This window comes from Apiospora aurea (genome assembly GCF_038362705.1).
Source record: "Apiospora aurea strain CBS 24483 chromosome Unknown utg000007l_segment0_segment0, whole genome shotgun sequence".
Taxonomy (NCBI): domain Eukaryota; kingdom Fungi; phylum Ascomycota; class Sordariomycetes; order Amphisphaeriales; family Apiosporaceae; genus Apiospora; species Apiospora aurea.
Window position 1 is genome coordinate 1064349 of NW_027117394.1, and position 18744 is coordinate 1083092.

Sequence of the window (18744 nt, forward strand, 5' to 3'; positions counted from 1 at the left end):
AGATGTTCGAACTTTGCGCAGGACATCACGTCGTATCCCGATGCACACAACGCGTTTCGAATATTAATCAATTATTATCATATGGCCGCTCGAATCCAGGATCTCGGAATCAGGTCCGCTTCTGATTGGGTGGTTGGTGTGAGTCCATGTTTGTTGGACGTGGGGGAGCAGTTGCCTTGCGACATGTAATAGTGACAAGTAATATCATCCGCACTCACACAACCACCAGCCGAAGCAGTCGCGTTCGTGGAACGTACATGCGGAGACCCCATTTTCTCCGTAGCAATCAATTTCCGTAGGCAAACATGCTTTGCGGTTCTTATACTCTTGAATTCGCTACCAAACACCGCAGTCAGTCAACAGCCTACCAAAGTAGCCAACAAGGTGTCGATTCTCCTAGCTTTCAAAGAGACGCATACTGCTTCCTCGAAACCTCTTTTCGATTCCAGCCCGCCTACGCCAAGATCAATAGCTGAGAGCCGTAACTCTTCTGGGTCCAACTATCCAGTTCACCAGAAGCTAGGTTTGATCGTGAAGCATCAAGGCATGTGGAACTACATTGTCATCGGCGGCGGTACTGCCGGTATGGTGATTGCCTCAAGACTCACCGAGGACCCCAACGTGAGAGTCGTGGTCATCGAGGCCGGCGCCGACAAGAGCTCCGACCCAAGTGTCTTGACGCCAGGTTTGTTCTCCACGCAGATCGGAAAGCCCGAGTATGACTGGATGTTTCGCTCAACTCGCCAGGTAACATAACCCCTACTCCATCCCAGCTTCCGATCTTGGCTTTTACATTTGCTGATGATGAGTCCTCGCCGTTGCGCTAGACGCACCTCAATAACCGCGTCATCGCGCAGCCACGGGGCAAGCAGCTTGGTGGCACGTCTGCGATGAACATCATGGTCATGATGCACCCATCGCGGGACAACATCGATGCCTGGGGCGCCCTAGGCAACGAGGGATGGTCCTTTGACGAGCTGGCCCCCTATTATCGAAAGATGGCCACCATCACGCCGCCCGGGCCCAACGCCCAGAAGGTGGCCCAAGTGCACAAGTGGCACGATCCGGCCCTCGACGGACACTCCGGACCGCTCCGGATTGGCTGGGGCAAGGACTATCCCGACTCCCTAAACGGCGCGTGGGTGAAGACATTTGACAACCTCCTCGGTTCCAGCATGACGGGGGACCCGCGGAACGGCGAAGCAGTCGGAGGCTTCCAGAACATGGAATCGGTGTCGCCCGAGACGAGGTGCCGGAGCTACGCGGGCAACGCCTATTACGGTCCGGACGAGCGCGGCCGCGAAAACCTGACGGTCTTGACCAACACCAGGGTCGTCAAAGTCGTGACGAATGAGGGTCCCTCGGGGGTTCTCTACGCCGCCGGCGTCCTTGTCCGAACGTCCGACGGGCGCGACGAGTATATCGAAGCTTGCGACGAAGTGATACTGTGCGCGGGCGCGATCCAGTCGCCCCAACTCCTGGAGCTGTCGGGGATTGGCGGCCGGGTTCTGCTGGAGCAGCACGGGATTCTGGTCAAGATCGACAACTCTAACGTCGGGGAGAACTTGCAGGACCATCCTATCGTTGGGCAAATGTTCGAAGTAAAGGAGGGGGTTCGGTCCCTTGATCTGCTGAAGGAGCCGGAGTACGCCGAGGCGGCTATGGAGGAATTTGCACACGGGACTGGCGTCCTTTCGCAGTCGCCGCTGGCTTCAGCTTATACCCCTTTTGTGGACAAAGCTGGTGTTATGCCTGAAGCGAAGGTCAAAGCGTTATTCGACAAATACATGGGACATCATACCGATAGCGAGCATTACAAGAAGGAATACCGGCTGCTTCGAAGTTGTATGGAAAAGACCGGCTCCAACCAAGTGCAGTACCACCTCCTACCCGCAAGCCTACCGGTCCCAGACCCCAACGGCATCGCGCCCGTCTTTTACCGTCCCCAAGTCGCCGTCATGGCCATCCTAAGTCATCCCCTGGGACGTGGCAACGTGCACATAACGTCTCCATCGATCGACGACGCGCCGACGCTGGACCCACGCTACCTGGAACACCCCTTGGACATGGAGATCCTCGCCCGCAGTGTGCAGTTCACGGAGCGCGTCGTTTCCACGCCCCCCTTCGCCGACGCCCTGACAAGGGGCCGCTACCCGGACTATCCGAGCGCCGACGAGTCGCTCGACCGCGCCAAGGAGATTGTCCGCCAGGTCACGTTCTCATGCTACCACCCGGCCGGCACCTGCCCGATGAAGCCCCGCGCTGACGGGGGCGTCGTGGATGCGCGGCTCGTTGTGCATGGGACTGTTAATTTGCGTGTCGTCGATGCCAGCGTCTTCCCGCTTATGCCGTCGGGGAATATACAGGCGACTGTTTATGCAGTTGCTGAGAGAGCGGCTGACTTCATCAAGGAATCGGCGGGGCAGCGCAACGCTAAGTCTACCGGTAACAGTACGGACAGTGGATGTGGAAGTGCTGTTGGCAGTCCTGAGGACAGTGTTGGGACCAGCATCCATGGTAGTGTTGATGGGAACAGCGGCAGCAACGCTGGTACATGAGGCTTCCTCGGCATGTCGGAAAGTTTGTGCCGGGCTAGTACCCGGATCATATTCCGAAGATTGCTATGAGAAACATATATGCCAAGTGACACAAGTGACGCAGCTGCTCAGTGCTGTATTGAATGTAAGCCTGTTTTCATTTTCAACTTTGAGAATGAGGAAGCAGATAGGGGTATTAACTTCAATCAAATCATTAACTAAGATGCAACCCCTATCGGCTGCCCCCCACCCCCCTCAAATGACCCCTCCAGATTTCAGATGATTCTAGAGCCTCTGAGCAACAACAACAATATATAAAGGGGTCAAATTTCACTCGTCTGTCAATTGAAGTAGATTAATCTCTTCCTCTTTTTTTCCTCTTTTCACTACTACCAATATGACCAAAGAAGCTCGCATTGCCTAAGCGGTCCAGGCCGTACTGGCCGGCGGAAGTATCAACCGTGCGGTTAAAGATTATAATATTAACAGGGGCACTCTTCGCAACCGATTTAGGGGTTAATATTTAAAAAAGAGTAAAATAAGACTCGGCAGTTATTTACCCCTACGAAAAAAACCTTTTTAGCTAAATAGGCCTTTTTTAGGCTAGCTTAGGCTACGTATTAACGCACCGACTGTTTCGTATATACGCTTAACGTATCCTCTTTATAAAAAAGGTCGATTACTTTATTAATAAACGATAAATACACCGTTTTTTAAAACGTTATCTAGCCTTTAAAACCGTACGTGCTAAAGCGATAAATTTCCGGCGTTTCGTATACACATTAAACGGAATTATACGAAGGTTTTTTAATCGGCTTAACACTATTATTATTAATAATATACCCCCTCGATTTAAATTTAACGCTAATAAAGTAAGAACTATAATAATAATAAAAAAGGGTACTATAATAATCGGCCCTGCCGCCTATTAAAGTTTAATATGAAACGACTCGGCTAATCGTAAATAAGTAATTATTTTAAAATGTATTAATATTATTAGTAATGTCTTACCGTTTTTAGTTATATTTAAAAGTTAATCGGTTTAGTAATAATAGGTTTTTTAAAAAAAGGATAAAATTAATTGCGAGTATAAAAATTAAGCTTTTAAGGCGTTACTAAAAAAATAAACTTTTAATCTTATAGCCTTAAAATAGCTAAGAAAAATCTTTATCCCTTTAATTAAGCTTAATACCCTTAATTAATAAAGGCTCTTAATTTTAAATAAATATAAAAGTTATATCGATAATAATTTTATACTGGCGGCGTTAAAAGCTAAAGTATAACTCCTTTATTTACTACTACACAGCTCTTATATACTTTAGCCTTTAAATATTAACTGTTTTAAGGCCTTAAAAAGAGGTTTCGAAGGGAGTTCGACTTAGTATGCGCCGTTATTAATAATAATTACGTTAAAAAAGGGGATTTTTTTAAGCTTAGGCTAAAATACGTAAAATAGTTTTTACCCTTAAAGTTATCGCTAGTAAATAAATAGCAATTAGTATTTACCCTTTTAATATTAATAAGCCGATAAATAATAGGCTTCGTCGTATTAATATAGTGCGAGTTATCGATAAAGCTATCGCCGCCGAAAATACGCGCTAGCTAATTAAACCGAAAACTAAAAAAATCGAAACGCTTAAAAACAGCCGGTAGGTTAAAAATTTAAGGGCTGCGATACTTAATACTAATATTATCACCGGTGATTTAGTTAAGAGGTTATTATAGAAGAAGCTCGGCAAAAGTGTTAATAATTTAACGGCCCGGATCGGCCGGTTAAAGCAGGAAAAAGCCGGTTTAGAGGCAGATTTAAAGAAAATAAAATCTTAGAAAAAGAGAAAGGTTAACGAGGACCCTAATAAGGGCTTTATATATATAATAAATATTAGGGAGGTTCAAGAGGACGTTAAAAAAGGAAAGCTAAAGAAGAGGCCGAAAAGGCCGAAAAGGCGCGCCGATAAAGTAGTGGAAAGTAATATAAATCGAGTTAGTAATAAGGGTAATTCTATTGTAATGCGCACCAGCCGAAACAGGCCTTAAAATGCAGTGTGCGTTGTTCAATTAACCTATCTATTGCTGATGTTGTTGATTTTTACATCTATTTTAGGTATGTCATTTGAGGGGGGCAGCCGATAGGGGTTGCATCTTATCAGAAGCCTCCGAGAACTTCGCTCAGCCCACTTGTACTAATACCCTTTAGGGGGTCCATCTTACAAAAGAAAAGTGCCCTAACCACGGACCGATCGATACCTCCTTTCACAAATGGCAGACACATTGGTAACCTGTTCCATGACGAGCTCTGACATGCTCGTGGCCGCCACGGACGCCGTCGTGGTCGCGTCGTTGCACCGCGCGACGTCGCGCAGGCTGCCGGACAAGCACGATATACCCGACAACAGGCTCCCTCTGCTGCTCCAGCTCACATTCCCCATGGCTACTGAAGGCATCTCCAGCGACAGGCGGCTCATCGAAGTATCCAGGCAGTCGTCAACCCTGCCCCGGAGTTCCTCCAGCGAGGCGAGGCCGACCGAGGACAGCGATGATGCGAGCGTGGGGAACAGCAAGTCCAACGAAGACGATCCGTGGTCGGACTGCAGCGCCATGAACGGGGCCAAACTTGCCGCCGCCGCGGACTGTTCCATTTCGGCCGCGATTGGTGGCAGTGCGATTTGCAGGCTCTCCTGGACGAAGGCGCGAATGTAGTCCCGCACAAGCTTGTGATAAGTCCCTTGCTGGTCGCTCCGCGCTTGTTGGAATAGCGTCTTGCGACCGACAAAGCTCTGCAGGAAATTTTCCGCGAGCTTGAAGTCCGGAAGGCCCATCAGCCGCCGGACGCCAGAGGGCGCTGGAGGTGGCGGTTCCTGCGGCTTCGCCAAAGATTGGAAGTTCTCATACACGAGGGCCAGGCCCGCGCGACAGAAGTTGACATGCGGGGCCATGGATGTGACCGAGACGCGCCTGGATTCATCCTCCACTACCGCACATGCGGTTTCGGTCAGGGCCCATGGTGTAGAGGCGGATGCTGCTTTTGGCGAAGTGGTCGGTCCGCCATGGTGAAGGTGCCAGGCTTAGCGATTCCAGGGCGCGCTTCAGGGCTGCTGTGACGAGTCTTTGCCTTGCCTGACTGCTCCTGATGTAGCCATCCGCAAATGTCTCATCATGGTTCTCCAGGATGCTTTCTTCGTCGAAAGAAAAGCTGTCTGGAGAGTTCTCGCCTCCGTTGCCTTCCTGGAGTCCCATGAGGACAGATTTGGCGCGACGTAGGGGAGGCTTCCACCTGATGCGTCGTGTCGCGCGTGAGAAGCTTCAGCTTGACCGCTATCTGTCCCAGGATAGCAATGTTGACCTTGGACCAGGTATCCCCTGTGGCATAGTCCATCAAGAGGCGGGCGACGCAATTGGTAGTATAGTCGATCAGTATTGTGTAGAGCTCTTCCCTTGCATTCGCCCCGAGCGATATGGGATCGAAACAAGTCAGCTGCTGAGCATGTGGTCTGATGGTTCTCTGATACAATACGCTCAAGGCGTGGGTGGCCGTTCACATGATCTTTAGTGAGCGAGCTGTTTCCAGAACAGCGCAAAGATTGTCGATCTCAACTATGGACAGGTGGTTGAGGATTTGATGGGCTATTAATGACAGCGTACCTAGCTCGGAGTCATGTACAGCACCAAGGTGCCCGTTTCTGTTGAATGGCAGTGCGGTCGAGGTACTAGAAGTATCAATCAGACGACCAACTTCCGATTGCAAGAGGCATGCCTGCTTTTCGATGCTGACCTCTCCGAGTGGAAGGATATACCACTCAGGCACGTTCCCAATGCCCCGGGTACGGCACTGTACCCTCTTCATCCAGGATGACTCCTGGACAGTAAGATGCAACCCCTACTGGCTGCCCCCCCTCTGATTGACCCCTCCTGATTTTAGATGATTCTAGAGCCCCTGAGCAACAATAACAGTATATAAAGGGGTCAAATTTTACTCGTTTCTTAATTGAAGTAGATCAATCTCTTCCTCTTTTTTCCTTTTTTCACCACTATTAACATAACCAAAGAAGCACGCATTGCGTAAGCGGTCCAGGCCGTGCTGGCCGGCGGAAGCATTAACCGTGCGGCTAAAGACTATAACGTTAATAGGGGTACCCTTTGTAACCGATTTAGGGGTTAATTTTCGAAAAAGAGAAGTATAAAGCCTTTTAGTTTTTTACCCCTGCCGAAGAGATTTTTTTAATTAAATAAGCCTTTTTTAAACTAACTTAAGCTACGCACTAACGTATCGACTATTTCGTATATATACTTAACGTATTTTTTTATAAAAAAAGTCGATTACTTTATCGGTAAGCGATAAGTACACCGTTTTTTAAAATATTATTCGGTTTTTAAAACCGTGCGTACTAAAGCGATAAATTTTCGGCGCTTTATATATATATTAAACGGGGCCGTGCGAGGGTTTTTTAATCGGCTTAATATTATTATTATTAATAGTATACCCCCTCGATTTATATTTAATATCGATAAAGTAGGAATTACGATAACGATAAGGGAAGGTACTATAATAATCGAACCTACCACCTATTAAAGTTTAATGCGGAATAACTCGGCTAATCGCGAATAGGTAATTATTTTAAAGTGTATTAATACTATTAATAATATTCTGCCGCTTTTAATTATATTTAAAAGCTAATCCGTTTAATAATAATAATTCCCTTAAAAAAAGGACGAGGTTAATTACGAATATAAGGACTAAGCTTTTAAAGCGTTATTAAAAAAATAGACTTTTAATTTTATAGTTTTAAAGTGGCTAAAAAAAATCTTTATCTTTTTAACGAAACTTAATAATTTTAATTAATAGAGGCTTTTAATTTTTAATAAATATAAAAAGTTATATCGACGATAACTTTATATTAGCGGCGTTAAAAGTTAAGGTATAACTCCTTTATTTATTACTATATAGCTCCTATATACTCTAGCCCTTAAATATTAATTATTTTAAAGTCTTAAAAAGAGGTTTTAAAGGGAGCTCGACTTAATATACGTTATTATTAATAATAGTTACGTTAAGAAGGGGGATTTCTTTTAAACCTAAGCTAAAGCGTATAAAGTAACCTTTACTTTTAAGGTCATTATTAATAAATAGGTAATAACTGGTATCTACCCCTTTAATATCGAAAAACCGATAAATAATAGGCTCCGGCGCTTTAACATAATATAAGCTATCGACGAGGCTATTACCGCCGAGGATACGCACCAGCCGGCCGAACCGAAGGCTAAAAAGATCGAAACGCCGAAAAACAGCCGGCAGGTTAAAAATTTAAAGGCTATGATACTTAATATAGAGGTTACCACCGGTAATTTAATTAAAAGGTTACTATAAAAGAAGCTCGGTAAAAATATTAATAATTTAATAGCTCGGATCGGCCGGTTAAAGCAGGAAAAGGCCGGTTTAAAGGCAGATCTAAAAAAACAAGGGCTTAGAAAAAGAGGAAGGTCGATAAGGACCTTAATAAGGGCTTTATTTATATAATAAATATTAGGGAGGTTTAAGAGGACGTTAAAAAAGGAAAGCTAAGGAAAAGGCCGAAAAGGGGCGCCGATAAGGTAGTGGAAATTAATGTAAATCGAGCTGGTAGTGAGGGTGACTCTATTATAGTGCGCACGAGCCGAAACAGACCTTAAAATGCAGTGTGTGTTGCTCAATTGACCTATTTATTGCTGTTGTTGTTGATTTTTACATCTATTTTAGGGGGTCAGTGAAGGGGGGCAGCCAGTAGGGGTTGCATCTTATCTGAGATACTGATTTTGCACCCTCTGGGCACTTCGCCCTCGGAGTCAGTCATGGCCACTTTGACATGCAATTTGTTCGAGCTCTTGCTGGACTCGAACACATCCCTATTCGAGGGCATACCGAGCTTTTCGTCCATGACTCTAGTGTCTCGTCTGAGGATCAATCTGCTGACCAGTCTCAGAGGTGGGGATGAATGTTGGTCAATATAATGAGCAAAAGGCCTTGTGTATCAGGACTAACGCTGTTATTATGTTTCTATTAGAGCGCACTTGGATGTAATCAAGACGGAATACGACGTCGATAGCTATGGACATTGACTTATCATAATGGACCTCCCATGCCTCCCATCCTCAAACCAAACAGGACTTTGTCGTACGACATCGCGAACAGTATCTGTCATGAGATTATTGGTTCTCGAGATAGCATGTATCGTGGTAGGGCTTTGTTTTGGGTTGAAATGGCCCGCACCTCAGCGACGACATCGTTGGCGGAGTTTTTGCTAATGACCGGAGAAGTTTCAGCTCGCATTTGCGTGTATCTTTCTATCCTGACTTTTGATGTAAGCCAACCGGACCGTGAAGAGTAGCGAATGGCCAATAAAACCACAACACATAAGACGCTCTCAGAGAAACCAGAGGAAAGGGGAAGGAACACGCGGCCCCATAAAATGAACTCGTTTCTTGGATATGCTGGAGGTGTGAAATGATAACCTGGGGGCTTTCCATATACCTTTGATCAACCCGTAAAGGTGGCAGAAAGGCGTCCATAGTCAATGTCTCTCGACGAGGCGGGATATGGCAAGCTCCAGTTGGCATACATATTTTGTTACCTAAGGGGTGTATGGCTCTCGAACTTTGGCAAAAGTGAAGCGATGATGGGATGTAGCAGCCTCGTGGAGGCAGGATCAAGTTCTCCAGCCGTAAAAGCGGCAATATCCTATAAATCATCTGCACCGTGGCTTCAAACATGCCCAGGCCACCCATCCTAAGACCTGATAACGAGTCATCATCCGAGTTTCCAGTCGGCTGGTAGATAATTTGCGTTATCCTGCGTGTGGTGTAGTTGCCTCCCTTCGTATCTGTATTGGACCAGCGCAGTCTCTTTGGGGCGCCAAGGTGGGACACGGTCTGCAGGCCGAAAAGGGGCTCACATCATCCCCTTCGTTCGCGTTCGTAGCCAGTTATCAACATCGCAGCGGTGAAGAGCCAGGTTCATGTTCCCGGTAGTTCGCTGAGTGGCGCTCAGCCAGAGCAGGTTTTTAATATGGCCAAACGCCGTCTGACCCTGGCTGTCATACCCCAGATGAGGCTTCGCACGACCAAAGTCCTAAAGGCGCCTGACCGGCCCTTGGGTCGAGCATAGATGTTGGCTCTTGCGATCCTCGATGACGGCATGAGACTATTTGTAGCGGAAAGCCTTGGGTTCTGTTGGAGACGCGGCACCGTATGGGTAGAAAGCAAGTGACTGTACTCTAAAATGGCTACCGAGTTGGCAACCTGGTCAGTCAGCCACCGAAATGTATGTATGTCTCACATATGCACACCATACAAGAGGCACTAGACCGAATAGAGACGAATAAGGTAGAATCAATGTACATTTGGTGTTCTTCCACCCACTATCTACTCGAGTTTACAGTGTATAAAGCCTCCTGATTTATTCTATATACTTATCTCGTTCTAGATTCGAATTCAAACCATATTGCCTAGGTGTATACTACCGATATAGGTTTAAAGGATAAAAATCTCTAATGTTGGTGCTCGTATTTGATGGGCTGACCGGGCTTTAATCAGAGGAAGGCAGGGGAAATTATCTTTGGCTGGGTCAACGCATCATTTACACAAGTGTTGGGTTGCTGGCTGGTACAACTTGAGCAGCACAGCATGATGGTACGTGGGCTAGTCGTGAACAACAGATAACTTGAGGAAATAGACGTGTTCTTTCCTTATTTCATTGGAGGAGAACAGAAGGCTTCACGCGCAAAGCCCTCGTCACGTTCCGGGCTGCTGCGCTGGATTGGAACCATCAGTTCTGTCCATATCTATGGGCAACATCCGATAGCGAATTCCAATGCCTTCATGCCCAACAACATAAGGCTTAAGTGACCTACATGGGCCTGGACTAGAGGATGTGGGAGCCGAGCGGAATGACGACAACTCTCCTTTTCCTTCCACTTGCAGGCTTGTCGTTCGTGGTGTCTTCGAGGTGAGCTATGTAGGCAATCCGGTAATACTCGCGCACCCTTATTTGCTGGATATTAACATAGAACGTAGCCCGAAATATCCGGTATATGTCTATGGGTTGAATTGTCGATTGGGCTGCGCTTGCCTAGACGATGTATCGCCGGAGGACCGACCAACAGCAAAACGAGGATGCTCAGCACAAATGCTCGCATGAAACACGCCAGCCTCGTTTTGATGAGATAAATCTTATCCACAATTCAACTAAGAAAAGCAGCAGCACATACATCTTGGCATGCCACTGAATTCCCCTTCCAAGCGTTGACTGATCTTCTGCATCGCCGAGTTGAGCTGATATGGCACCACGTGACCCGGCTTCCGACCCCTGACACGGGCTAACGAGCTAGAGATTGATTCACCCGGTTGCAGCTTTGCACACAGTCAGTAGTCGATCAATAGAAACAGGCACAGCCACTGATCCGAGTGTTTCTCTGCTAGTCTGGCCTGGTTATTCGGGGCGATTGAGATACATCAATCGTTTGGTGAGGTGATTGGGGTGTTATGTCCTGATTATGAGATGATTTGGGGGCGCGGAAAGACTCGGGACGCGCGGATGCCGCCATTTTAGGCTTCCCCTTTGGCCGCGCTCGGCCAAACTCGAACACGAATACAGGCGGACTGTCGGTTGGATGCCCATCAAGAAATGTCATCTTTCTATTTCCAGAGACTTACCACTGCATAGCCTTCAACCGTGTGTTTTTAGCATTCAAAGAAGCCACCCTTGAACTTGGTGGTGAGGTACTTGGGATTGGATTGAATTGAATTGAAACCAACCGCCAGCCATGGGCGCCGAAGCCGAGACGTTGGGTGGAGGTGGAGCCAGCCCGCCAGGCGTTCGGAGAGCCGTAAGTTCCAATTCAGTGTCCAATCAGTCAACCCAACCGCCGGATCCTACCCCTTCCAGCCTTGCATCCGACGGCCTCCCTCGGCCGCCGATATACTTTGAGATGTCCAAGATCCTCCGTCTTCTGCAGTGCAGCCATATCATCCCCTCCAAAGACTGACATTGATTGGTGTTGTACGTATAGTGTGATCAGTGTCGTTTACGCAAGGTAAGTGCTTACTCCCGAACCCCGACGAGTGTAAGAGACATTTTGACCGAGCCCGTCTGGCTAGATTCGCTGCGATAAAGAAACGCCATGTTCCAATTGCCGGAGCGCCAAGCGCTCTTGTAGCTCTACCGGCCTGGGCCAGAAGCCCAAGGAGCCCCGGCAAAGGGTCCTGATCTCCAGCCAATAGTACGCTGCGCACCTCCATGACAAACGTACTTTGACCTGACACCCCCCAGTGAAAAGAAGATAGACTTTATGGGCGATCGGCTCGCTACGATCGAGGCCCTCTTGAGAGATTTATCCACCAGCCCGCGACCAGCAAACAACAGCTCCCTCGCATCCTCTTCTAATACGCCCTCAGACCAGGACAGGAGGACGCGGCAACAGAACAACGAAAGTCCAACGGCAACTCCGGGCGGAGCATCGGACAACCTATCGCCGTCAAAGACCCCTTATGATGATACTTCTACTGTCTTTGAACCAGATGACTCCGAGACCTTCGAGGGCTCCACCTCCCTGGCGGCCCACGCCGCCTTCGCCTCCGACTTCGTGGCCACGGCCTCCATCGCCGTAGCGCCCTTCTCCGGCTCCAACCCGCGCATGGAAGCGGCCCTGTCCTCGCTGAAGCAGATGGTGGAGCTGCAGAACTCGCGGACGGGGCCGGGCAGCACGACGAGCTACTTCGACGGCACCGCCGCCCGCACCACCGCCGCCGGCGGCAAGCACCGCAGCGGCAAGGGCTACGTCCGGCTCAAGGACCTGCCCATACCACCCATGGAGCTCGTCATCTCGGAGCTGCGCGAGCTGCAGTCGGCCCCCGGGTCCATGATGCTGCTCGTGGTGACGTGCTTCACGGACCAGGAGGTCTTCGTGGAGCGGTGCCGGCGCCTCTACTTCCACACGGACCACAGCGACATCCCCGAGGCCCTGTTTCTGAACGTCAACGCGGGCCTCATCTACCTCTTCTTCGAGAAGAGCATCCGCGCCCCCGCGGGGACGGCCGAGAAGGCCACCCTGGAAAAGTGCACGGCCATGTGCCAGTTCAACATGGAGACGGCCATCGCCCAGCTCCCGCTGCTGATGCCCGCGACGCTCGAGAACTGCGAGGCCCTGCTCATGGGCGCCAGCTTCGCCGTCGACGTCTCGCGCCCCTCGCTGGCCTGGCTCCTGACCGAGCGCGCCGCCAACATGTGCCGCACTCTAGGTTTACACCAGGAGCACACGCAGCGCGGCGACACGCCCGAGCTGCGGCGCAACAAGGCCCTCATCTTCTGGAGCGCGTACATGCTGGACAAGGGCCTGAGCCTGCGCCTGGGCCGCGCCAGCGTCCTGCAGGACTACGACATCGGCGTGCCGAGCGTGCTGGAGCGCACGGCGCTCGACGACACCAACTACGGCGGCAATGTCGCGGGGAGCGGGCACTCGGCCGCGATCCTGAGCCTGTGGATCAAGCACGCCGAGGTCCAGGGCCGCATCTACCAGCGCCTGTACTCGCCGGGCGCGCTGCGGCAGGCCGGGGCGACGCGCGCGCAGCAGGTCCGCGCCGTCGTCGCGGACCTGCAGGTCCTGCTGCGCGAGACGGGCCGGCTGCTCGAGGAGGCGGCCGCGCGCGCGCGCGGCGGGGACCGCGACGCCCAGATGTTCGCGCTCATCCTCAAGAGCGACGAGGTCGGGTACTGGAGCAGCGCGGCGCTGGCGTACCGGGCGTTGCCGCCGAGTGGGACGAATAACAATGGTGGCGGTGGTGATTCCTCGGCGAAGAGTAATAGTACCGGTAACAAGAGCCGGACGTTTGCGGAAGAGTGTACGGATGCGGCCCGGTCTGCGATGCGGAGTCATCAGGAGTGCATGGACATGATGAACGACACGAGTCTGAAGGTGATCTATCTTCACTGGTAAGTTTCCCCACCCCGGACCCAACTGGTTTAAATCATTTCTTATCTATCTGTCCCCTTTACATCAACTCACGCCGAAATCTCAGGACCATCCTCTACGCCCCCTTCATCCCCTTCATCGTCATCTTCTGCCAAGTCATCGAGAACGCCGGCAGCGACGCCTCGACCTCGGACCTGCGCCACCTCGAGCGCTTCATCCAGTCGCTCGAGGCCGGCTGCGGCATCAGCCCCGCCGTCGAGAAGCTGCACCGGCTCTCGACGGTGCTCTACAACGTGGCCCTGCTCTACGCCGAGGCCAAGGCCCAGCAGGCCTGGGACCAGGACATGGTGCCCGTCGGCAACGAGTTCGATCTGTACCTGAGCCAGCTGGGGATCATGCCCATGGACGAGAGCGGGGGTGGTGATCCCAGTGGCGGTGCGGGTAATGATGTTAATGGCGGCGGTCATGATTCGGGTGCTGGTGGTGCTGATGATATAATGAGGAATGTGCAGTTGGGCGACTGGTTCTCGGGTAATAACCACATCTTGGGACTCGTCGAGGAGGATCTGTCGAGTTTTAATACCTCGATGTGGTAAGTGATATTGTCGCTGTGTAGGTATACAGTATAACTGGGCGAAGTACGTGTAAATACTTAGGAGATTGGGTTAGCGGAGTTTTTGTACGAGATGGCTATGTCGGGCAAGCAGAGATTTGTGCGAGACACAAATGACAAATGACAGCTTTAGTTTGATTTCTTCCTGTTCTCTCCGAGAAGCCGTGGTCTTTCTTTCGACGGCTCCTGATATACAATATGTACAGATTGCTCCGCGTCTTGACTGCCATGCGACCACCTCCGCCTTCTCCCCTTTTGATCGCTCCACACACCACTCCCGTCGTGCTCTGGCCGATTCCATCTTGTTCTTTTCTTTCGGTTGGTTTACGCCAGAGTAACCGCCTCGCCCTGAGCCTTGCCGGTGCGCTCGCCCTCGAGCTCGCGCTCGGCGGCGCGGTAGTACTTGGCCGTGTCGACGCCGTGCTGGCTGTGGTTGACAAAGTTGAACCACGGGATGCCGTACATGAAGAGGGCCGAGTAGCGGCTCTGGCGCGCGGCCACGCCCTGCATGTGCGGGGTGAGCCGGCTCTCGCCGTACAGCGTCTCGCCCTTCTTGACCTTGTCCACCATCTCGCGCATGTCCATCTCGACCTCGCGGGCGTTCTCCGACATGCCGTAGAAGCGCACTGTGTAGTTCGCACCAGACGTTAGTTCTCTCCCGAAGAAGCCTCCTCGAAATGCTCGGGCCAAAAAGGTTTGTCACGTACTCGTCGATCGCTGGTAGTAGTAGAGGAAGCCGCCGATGGCACCGATGACACCGGTCAGGCGCATAGCTTGCGCAAATCCACCGCGGCCAACTTGTGAGGGGGCGAACTTCTCCATGGCGTAGAGCGCACCGGGTCCGGCGATGGCGGCCGTTACGCCGTGGACGTAGTCGGAGGGTCTAGCATAGCCAACGACTCGCTTGAAGTGACTGTTGCCGCATCAGTACCAACCACGCTCCAATCGTACCCCTTCTTCAGCGTGTGCTTTTCGCAGAATCGGTGCATCGTCGTCGGTCCGAGGGCGGGGGAAACTCACGGGTCATTGTCAATGAGCTATTACGTCGGGGGCCTGTCAGTTTCCCTGCATCACAACACCGCACCAATTGGACCGCCGCCAGGACCGGGACAAACTCACGGGATAGTCGGTCTTCAAGACCTTGCTGGGGACGTAGGTCGGTTGCTGAGGAGTCGACATGGCGGGCGGACTCAATTGAGTGGTCCAGTCCAGTACTTTGAGCTGCCAGAACCTCTTTCAATGCGCTTTCCAGGCAATGGATCGAGGTCGAAGCTGGAGCTCTCCAATTCGCGAATTGCCAATCGCCCGGCGATTACCTAAGCGGCTCAATCTCGGCTACTGCTGTGCTTCTCTGTGGCTGGTACTTTGTTCAAGCCAAGACGTGGCTAAGCTAGATCCGAAAGCCGCATCTTAGCACCCCGCCAAACTGGGTCCATCAATTAACGATCAATTGGATGCGACGCGCTTAGACGCGTCTTCTAGGTAGTAGATAACCATTCTTCAGTACACTCCAGCGTTGTTGATGGTATTATCTGCACACCACTGCACTCACCAAAGACAAATCAAACATGGCTGCAACTAAATCGAATCGCCCGACCGTCGACGATGATCTAGACAATTTCGATGTCGACGACTTCGCCGATCCGTTCGCCGACTCGGGCGACGAGAATGCCAAAGGGAAAGCCGATCCCCAGTCCAAGAAGCGCAAAGATGCCAGCGGACTTGGTATCGAAGAAGAAGTCAACGTAGCCAAGAAGCAAAGAGTGCCCAATGTAAAGCTGGACACGCCCCGACTATTATCGGACAAGGGTATACCGAAACTGCGGAGGAAAGCCCGCGAGCTGCACTTCAAGGGCAAAGGCCACGAGGCAAGCCAGCTCGACTTATTCGAAGTAACACCCAGGAGACCGAAACTAACTATTCGTGTAGTACTCAGATACGGCACGGCTACTATCCTTCTACCAACTCTGGCTCGACGACCTCTTTCCCAAGGCCAAGTTCCTCGACGCCCTGGCCATGATCGAGAAGACGGGCCACACCAAGCACATGCAGATGGAGAGGCTCGCGTGGATCGACGAAGGAAAGCCCAGGCCCCACCGGGACGACGACGAAGAAGGCGAAGTGCCCGAAATCATTACCGACATTCTCGGCCGCGACGCTACTACACTCCCCGCCCGGATAGCTCCCATCTTCCAGAACGGGGGAGGATCCAGCGAGCGACCGAGGACACCTGCGGTCGGCGACGATTTGTTTGGGGATGAGGATATCTACGATATTACACCTAGAGGGTCGAAGAAGACTGCGGCGCCTGCGACCGACGCTGCGGGAGGCGAACCAGACGAGGAGGACCTCGATGCCCTGATGGCCGAGGAGGAGGCACAACGGGCGGCTCCGTCCACCTCGCTGTTCGGCAACGGGGGCTCCTTGTTCGGTAGCGGAAACCCCGCCGCCGCCAAGCCACCCGCACCACAACCGGCCGTACCAGACGACGAAGACGACCTGGATGCTCTGATGGCAGAAGCAGAAGCCGAGGCTTTATCAAAGCCGTCACAACCATCAGCGGCGTCGAAACCGAGTAATACTAAGCCGGGTCCGTTCGTCGATGACGAGGAAGACGACTTAGACGCTTTAATGGCGGAGGCGGAGGCAGCGGAGTCTCGGCCGCCCCCTAAGTCACAGCCACCTTCCAAGGTGGAGAGGAGTGTGGATGCGGATGAGGAAGAAGCTATGGCGGAGATGGATGGACTGTGGTAATGCACATCGACACGTGCATAGCTGCACGTACTACATAGATTATACCCTGCTTAATGATGAATGACAAGTAACTCAACCCAGTTCTAGTTCTAATTCTGTCTCAATTGCTCCTCTACCCATGCAAGCAAGGAAGCGAGGGGATGCTTAGAGCTCACAAAGCACCCGTACCTATGTGGTTGGCGATGCAGATGAATCAGTTCCTGCGCGACTAATATAGATTTACGGAAGAGCCCCGAATAGAGCACATATGGTACGAAACTCTTCACATTTCTGCATCCCAAGCGCTTTTCCTGTCCAACATTGCACCATATGTTTTGACCAATTATTCGACGTCATTTTCTGGATTACAATGATTAATGGGGAAATCAAGATCGTGGGGTCTGGGCGCGACACTAATCTGTACCTTGTTTTTAAGCTTACCCTGCCGGCCCTCTCTTTTCTCGACCCCGATCGAAATGTTTCGTCTCAAGGGCGCATAGTATGCAGAGCAACTCGCCTCGGCAATGACCGATGTTTCTCGTTTTATTCTGAAATAGATTCTCCCTTGGGGCGTGAACTAGAGATCAACCAAGTCTTCTCCCTGATGCTGGAATCTGCTGTAGAGCGGTGGCAAGACTAAGTAGCAAGGATGAGCTTGATGTCGACCAAGATATCTGGATACGGGGCAGTTGCTTTAGAAATCTTCAAAGGCTCTTTCTCTCATCCCTTCGCTTCCAGCCACATGACCAGGTAAAGTGACCAAGGCTGTAAGGGAGCGCGACAGAGCCGTGATATTCGGATGGGTATTCGCGGGCGGTCTTCAGCGGCTGACATCTTAGGAACGTTACCAGCTGCGGGATATCGGGCCTAATAATGGCCAATACCCGACTCTACGCGACCTAGCTAGAATCCGACGCCGTTTTGGCGCGATCACCGTATGGTAATGATGACATTGCTTTCTTGCCTTGGCTGTGACACGAGGGTACTGTAGCTCGTAGCCGACATGCCAGGGCTGGTATCGAATCACATGGCCGCGAATTGCCAATTTTAACTCCAAACATGATAACTCCAGTACAGCAGGGAAAAGAGCGTACACGATGTCCAGGATTCAAGTCACGTGTTAGTAAGCGAGAGCCGCGGCATTGGCAAAAGCAATTAATACCAACAGATGAACTATACCACGTGGTATTGCATTATCCACTTGATTGGAACGTGGGTGGTTTGCGGTAAGCTACGCCGACCTTCTCACAGAATGCAGAAGCTTTCCTGGGAAGGGGGGTTTCAGCCGGTCACCAGGGCCGATTCAGGTCGCAAGGGGTTTGGTAGTTTGATTGGGTAGCTGAGCCTTTTCTGCAAAGATCCAAACACGAATCGCTGCACCAAAGGAATGGGCCAGAAGCCAGCATTCCTGTCGTGTCACCTGACTATTCAGACCTAGTGTGGGTGTGTTCTTTCGGAGGAGAGACAAAGTCAGCCGGGTGGTGAGCGGTGAAAGATGATTCGTCTCACTTCCACCACATGGTTCCGGCGCTGTCTCGGTGGGACTCTTGCTCGGGTCCCAAGTATCGTGCGAGAGGCGTTGCCAGGGTTGCTATACTCGACACACCTGGGCTTGCCGTGGCTTGCTTCCTCGATCCGACCTGGACAGGACGGGCAGGCACAACGACAATAAAGACGAGGCTGCATGATTGGGCGACTAACGGTGCAGCTGAGCAGACTTATCCACTTGCGATGCAGGCCGGCTAGGATGGGAGGGATACGGAAAGATATACGCTGATACGGATGGATGGATGCGCACTCGGGGTAATTACACACGTCAATATTCACGAATAACATGTAACATCCAGAGAGTCGGAATCGCTCGAGGCCATCATTTCCCCAAAACGAACCGGGATCTAGGTTAACCTAATGGTCTAATGGC

General features: G+C 51.0%; 5 protein-coding genes across 5 annotated transcripts; 4 read left to right on the forward strand and 1 right to left on the reverse strand.

Moving 5' to 3' along the window:
* Positions 1-546: 546 nt before the first annotated feature.
* Positions 547-2558, forward strand: PG986_010610 (uncharacterized protein; the record flags this gene model as incomplete). The annotated part of the gene is made up of 2 exons (XM_066846832.1): positions 547-747; positions 828-2558. The coding sequence occupies 2 exons, from the start codon at positions 547-549 to the stop codon at positions 2556-2558; spliced, it is 1932 nt and encodes a 643-aa protein (XP_066696323.1).
* A 2280-nt stretch (positions 2559-4838) lies between these two features.
* Positions 4839-5798, forward strand: PG986_010611 (uncharacterized protein; the record flags this gene model as incomplete). The annotated part of the gene is made up of 3 exons (XM_066846833.1): positions 4839-5233; positions 5351-5573; positions 5616-5798. The coding sequence occupies 3 exons, from the start codon at positions 4839-4841 to the stop codon at positions 5796-5798; spliced, it is 801 nt and encodes a 266-aa protein (XP_066696324.1).
* Positions 5799-11857: 6059 nt separating this feature from the next.
* Positions 11858-14073, forward strand: PG986_010612 (uncharacterized protein; the record flags this gene model as incomplete). Its single annotated transcript, XM_066846834.1, has 2 exons — positions 11858-13497; positions 13584-14073. The coding sequence occupies 2 exons, from the start codon at positions 11858-11860 to the stop codon at positions 14071-14073; spliced, it is 2130 nt and encodes a 709-aa protein (XP_066696325.1).
* Positions 14074-14414: 341 nt separating this feature from the next.
* PG986_010613 (uncharacterized protein) lies at positions 14415-15269 on the reverse strand (the record flags this gene model as incomplete). The annotated part of the gene is made up of 4 exons (XM_066846835.1): positions 14415-14716; positions 14798-15003; positions 15111-15127; positions 15210-15269. 4 exons carry the CDS (start codon positions 15267-15269, stop codon positions 14415-14417), a joined length of 585 nt encoding a protein of 194 aa, XP_066696326.1.
* A 389-nt stretch (positions 15270-15658) lies between these two features.
* PG986_010614 (uncharacterized protein) lies at positions 15659-16844 on the forward strand (the record flags this gene model as incomplete). The annotated part of the gene is made up of 2 exons (XM_066846836.1): positions 15659-15982; positions 16020-16844. 2 exons carry the CDS (start codon positions 15659-15661, stop codon positions 16842-16844), a joined length of 1149 nt encoding a protein of 382 aa, XP_066696327.1.
* Between the last annotated feature and the right edge of the window lie 1900 nt (positions 16845-18744).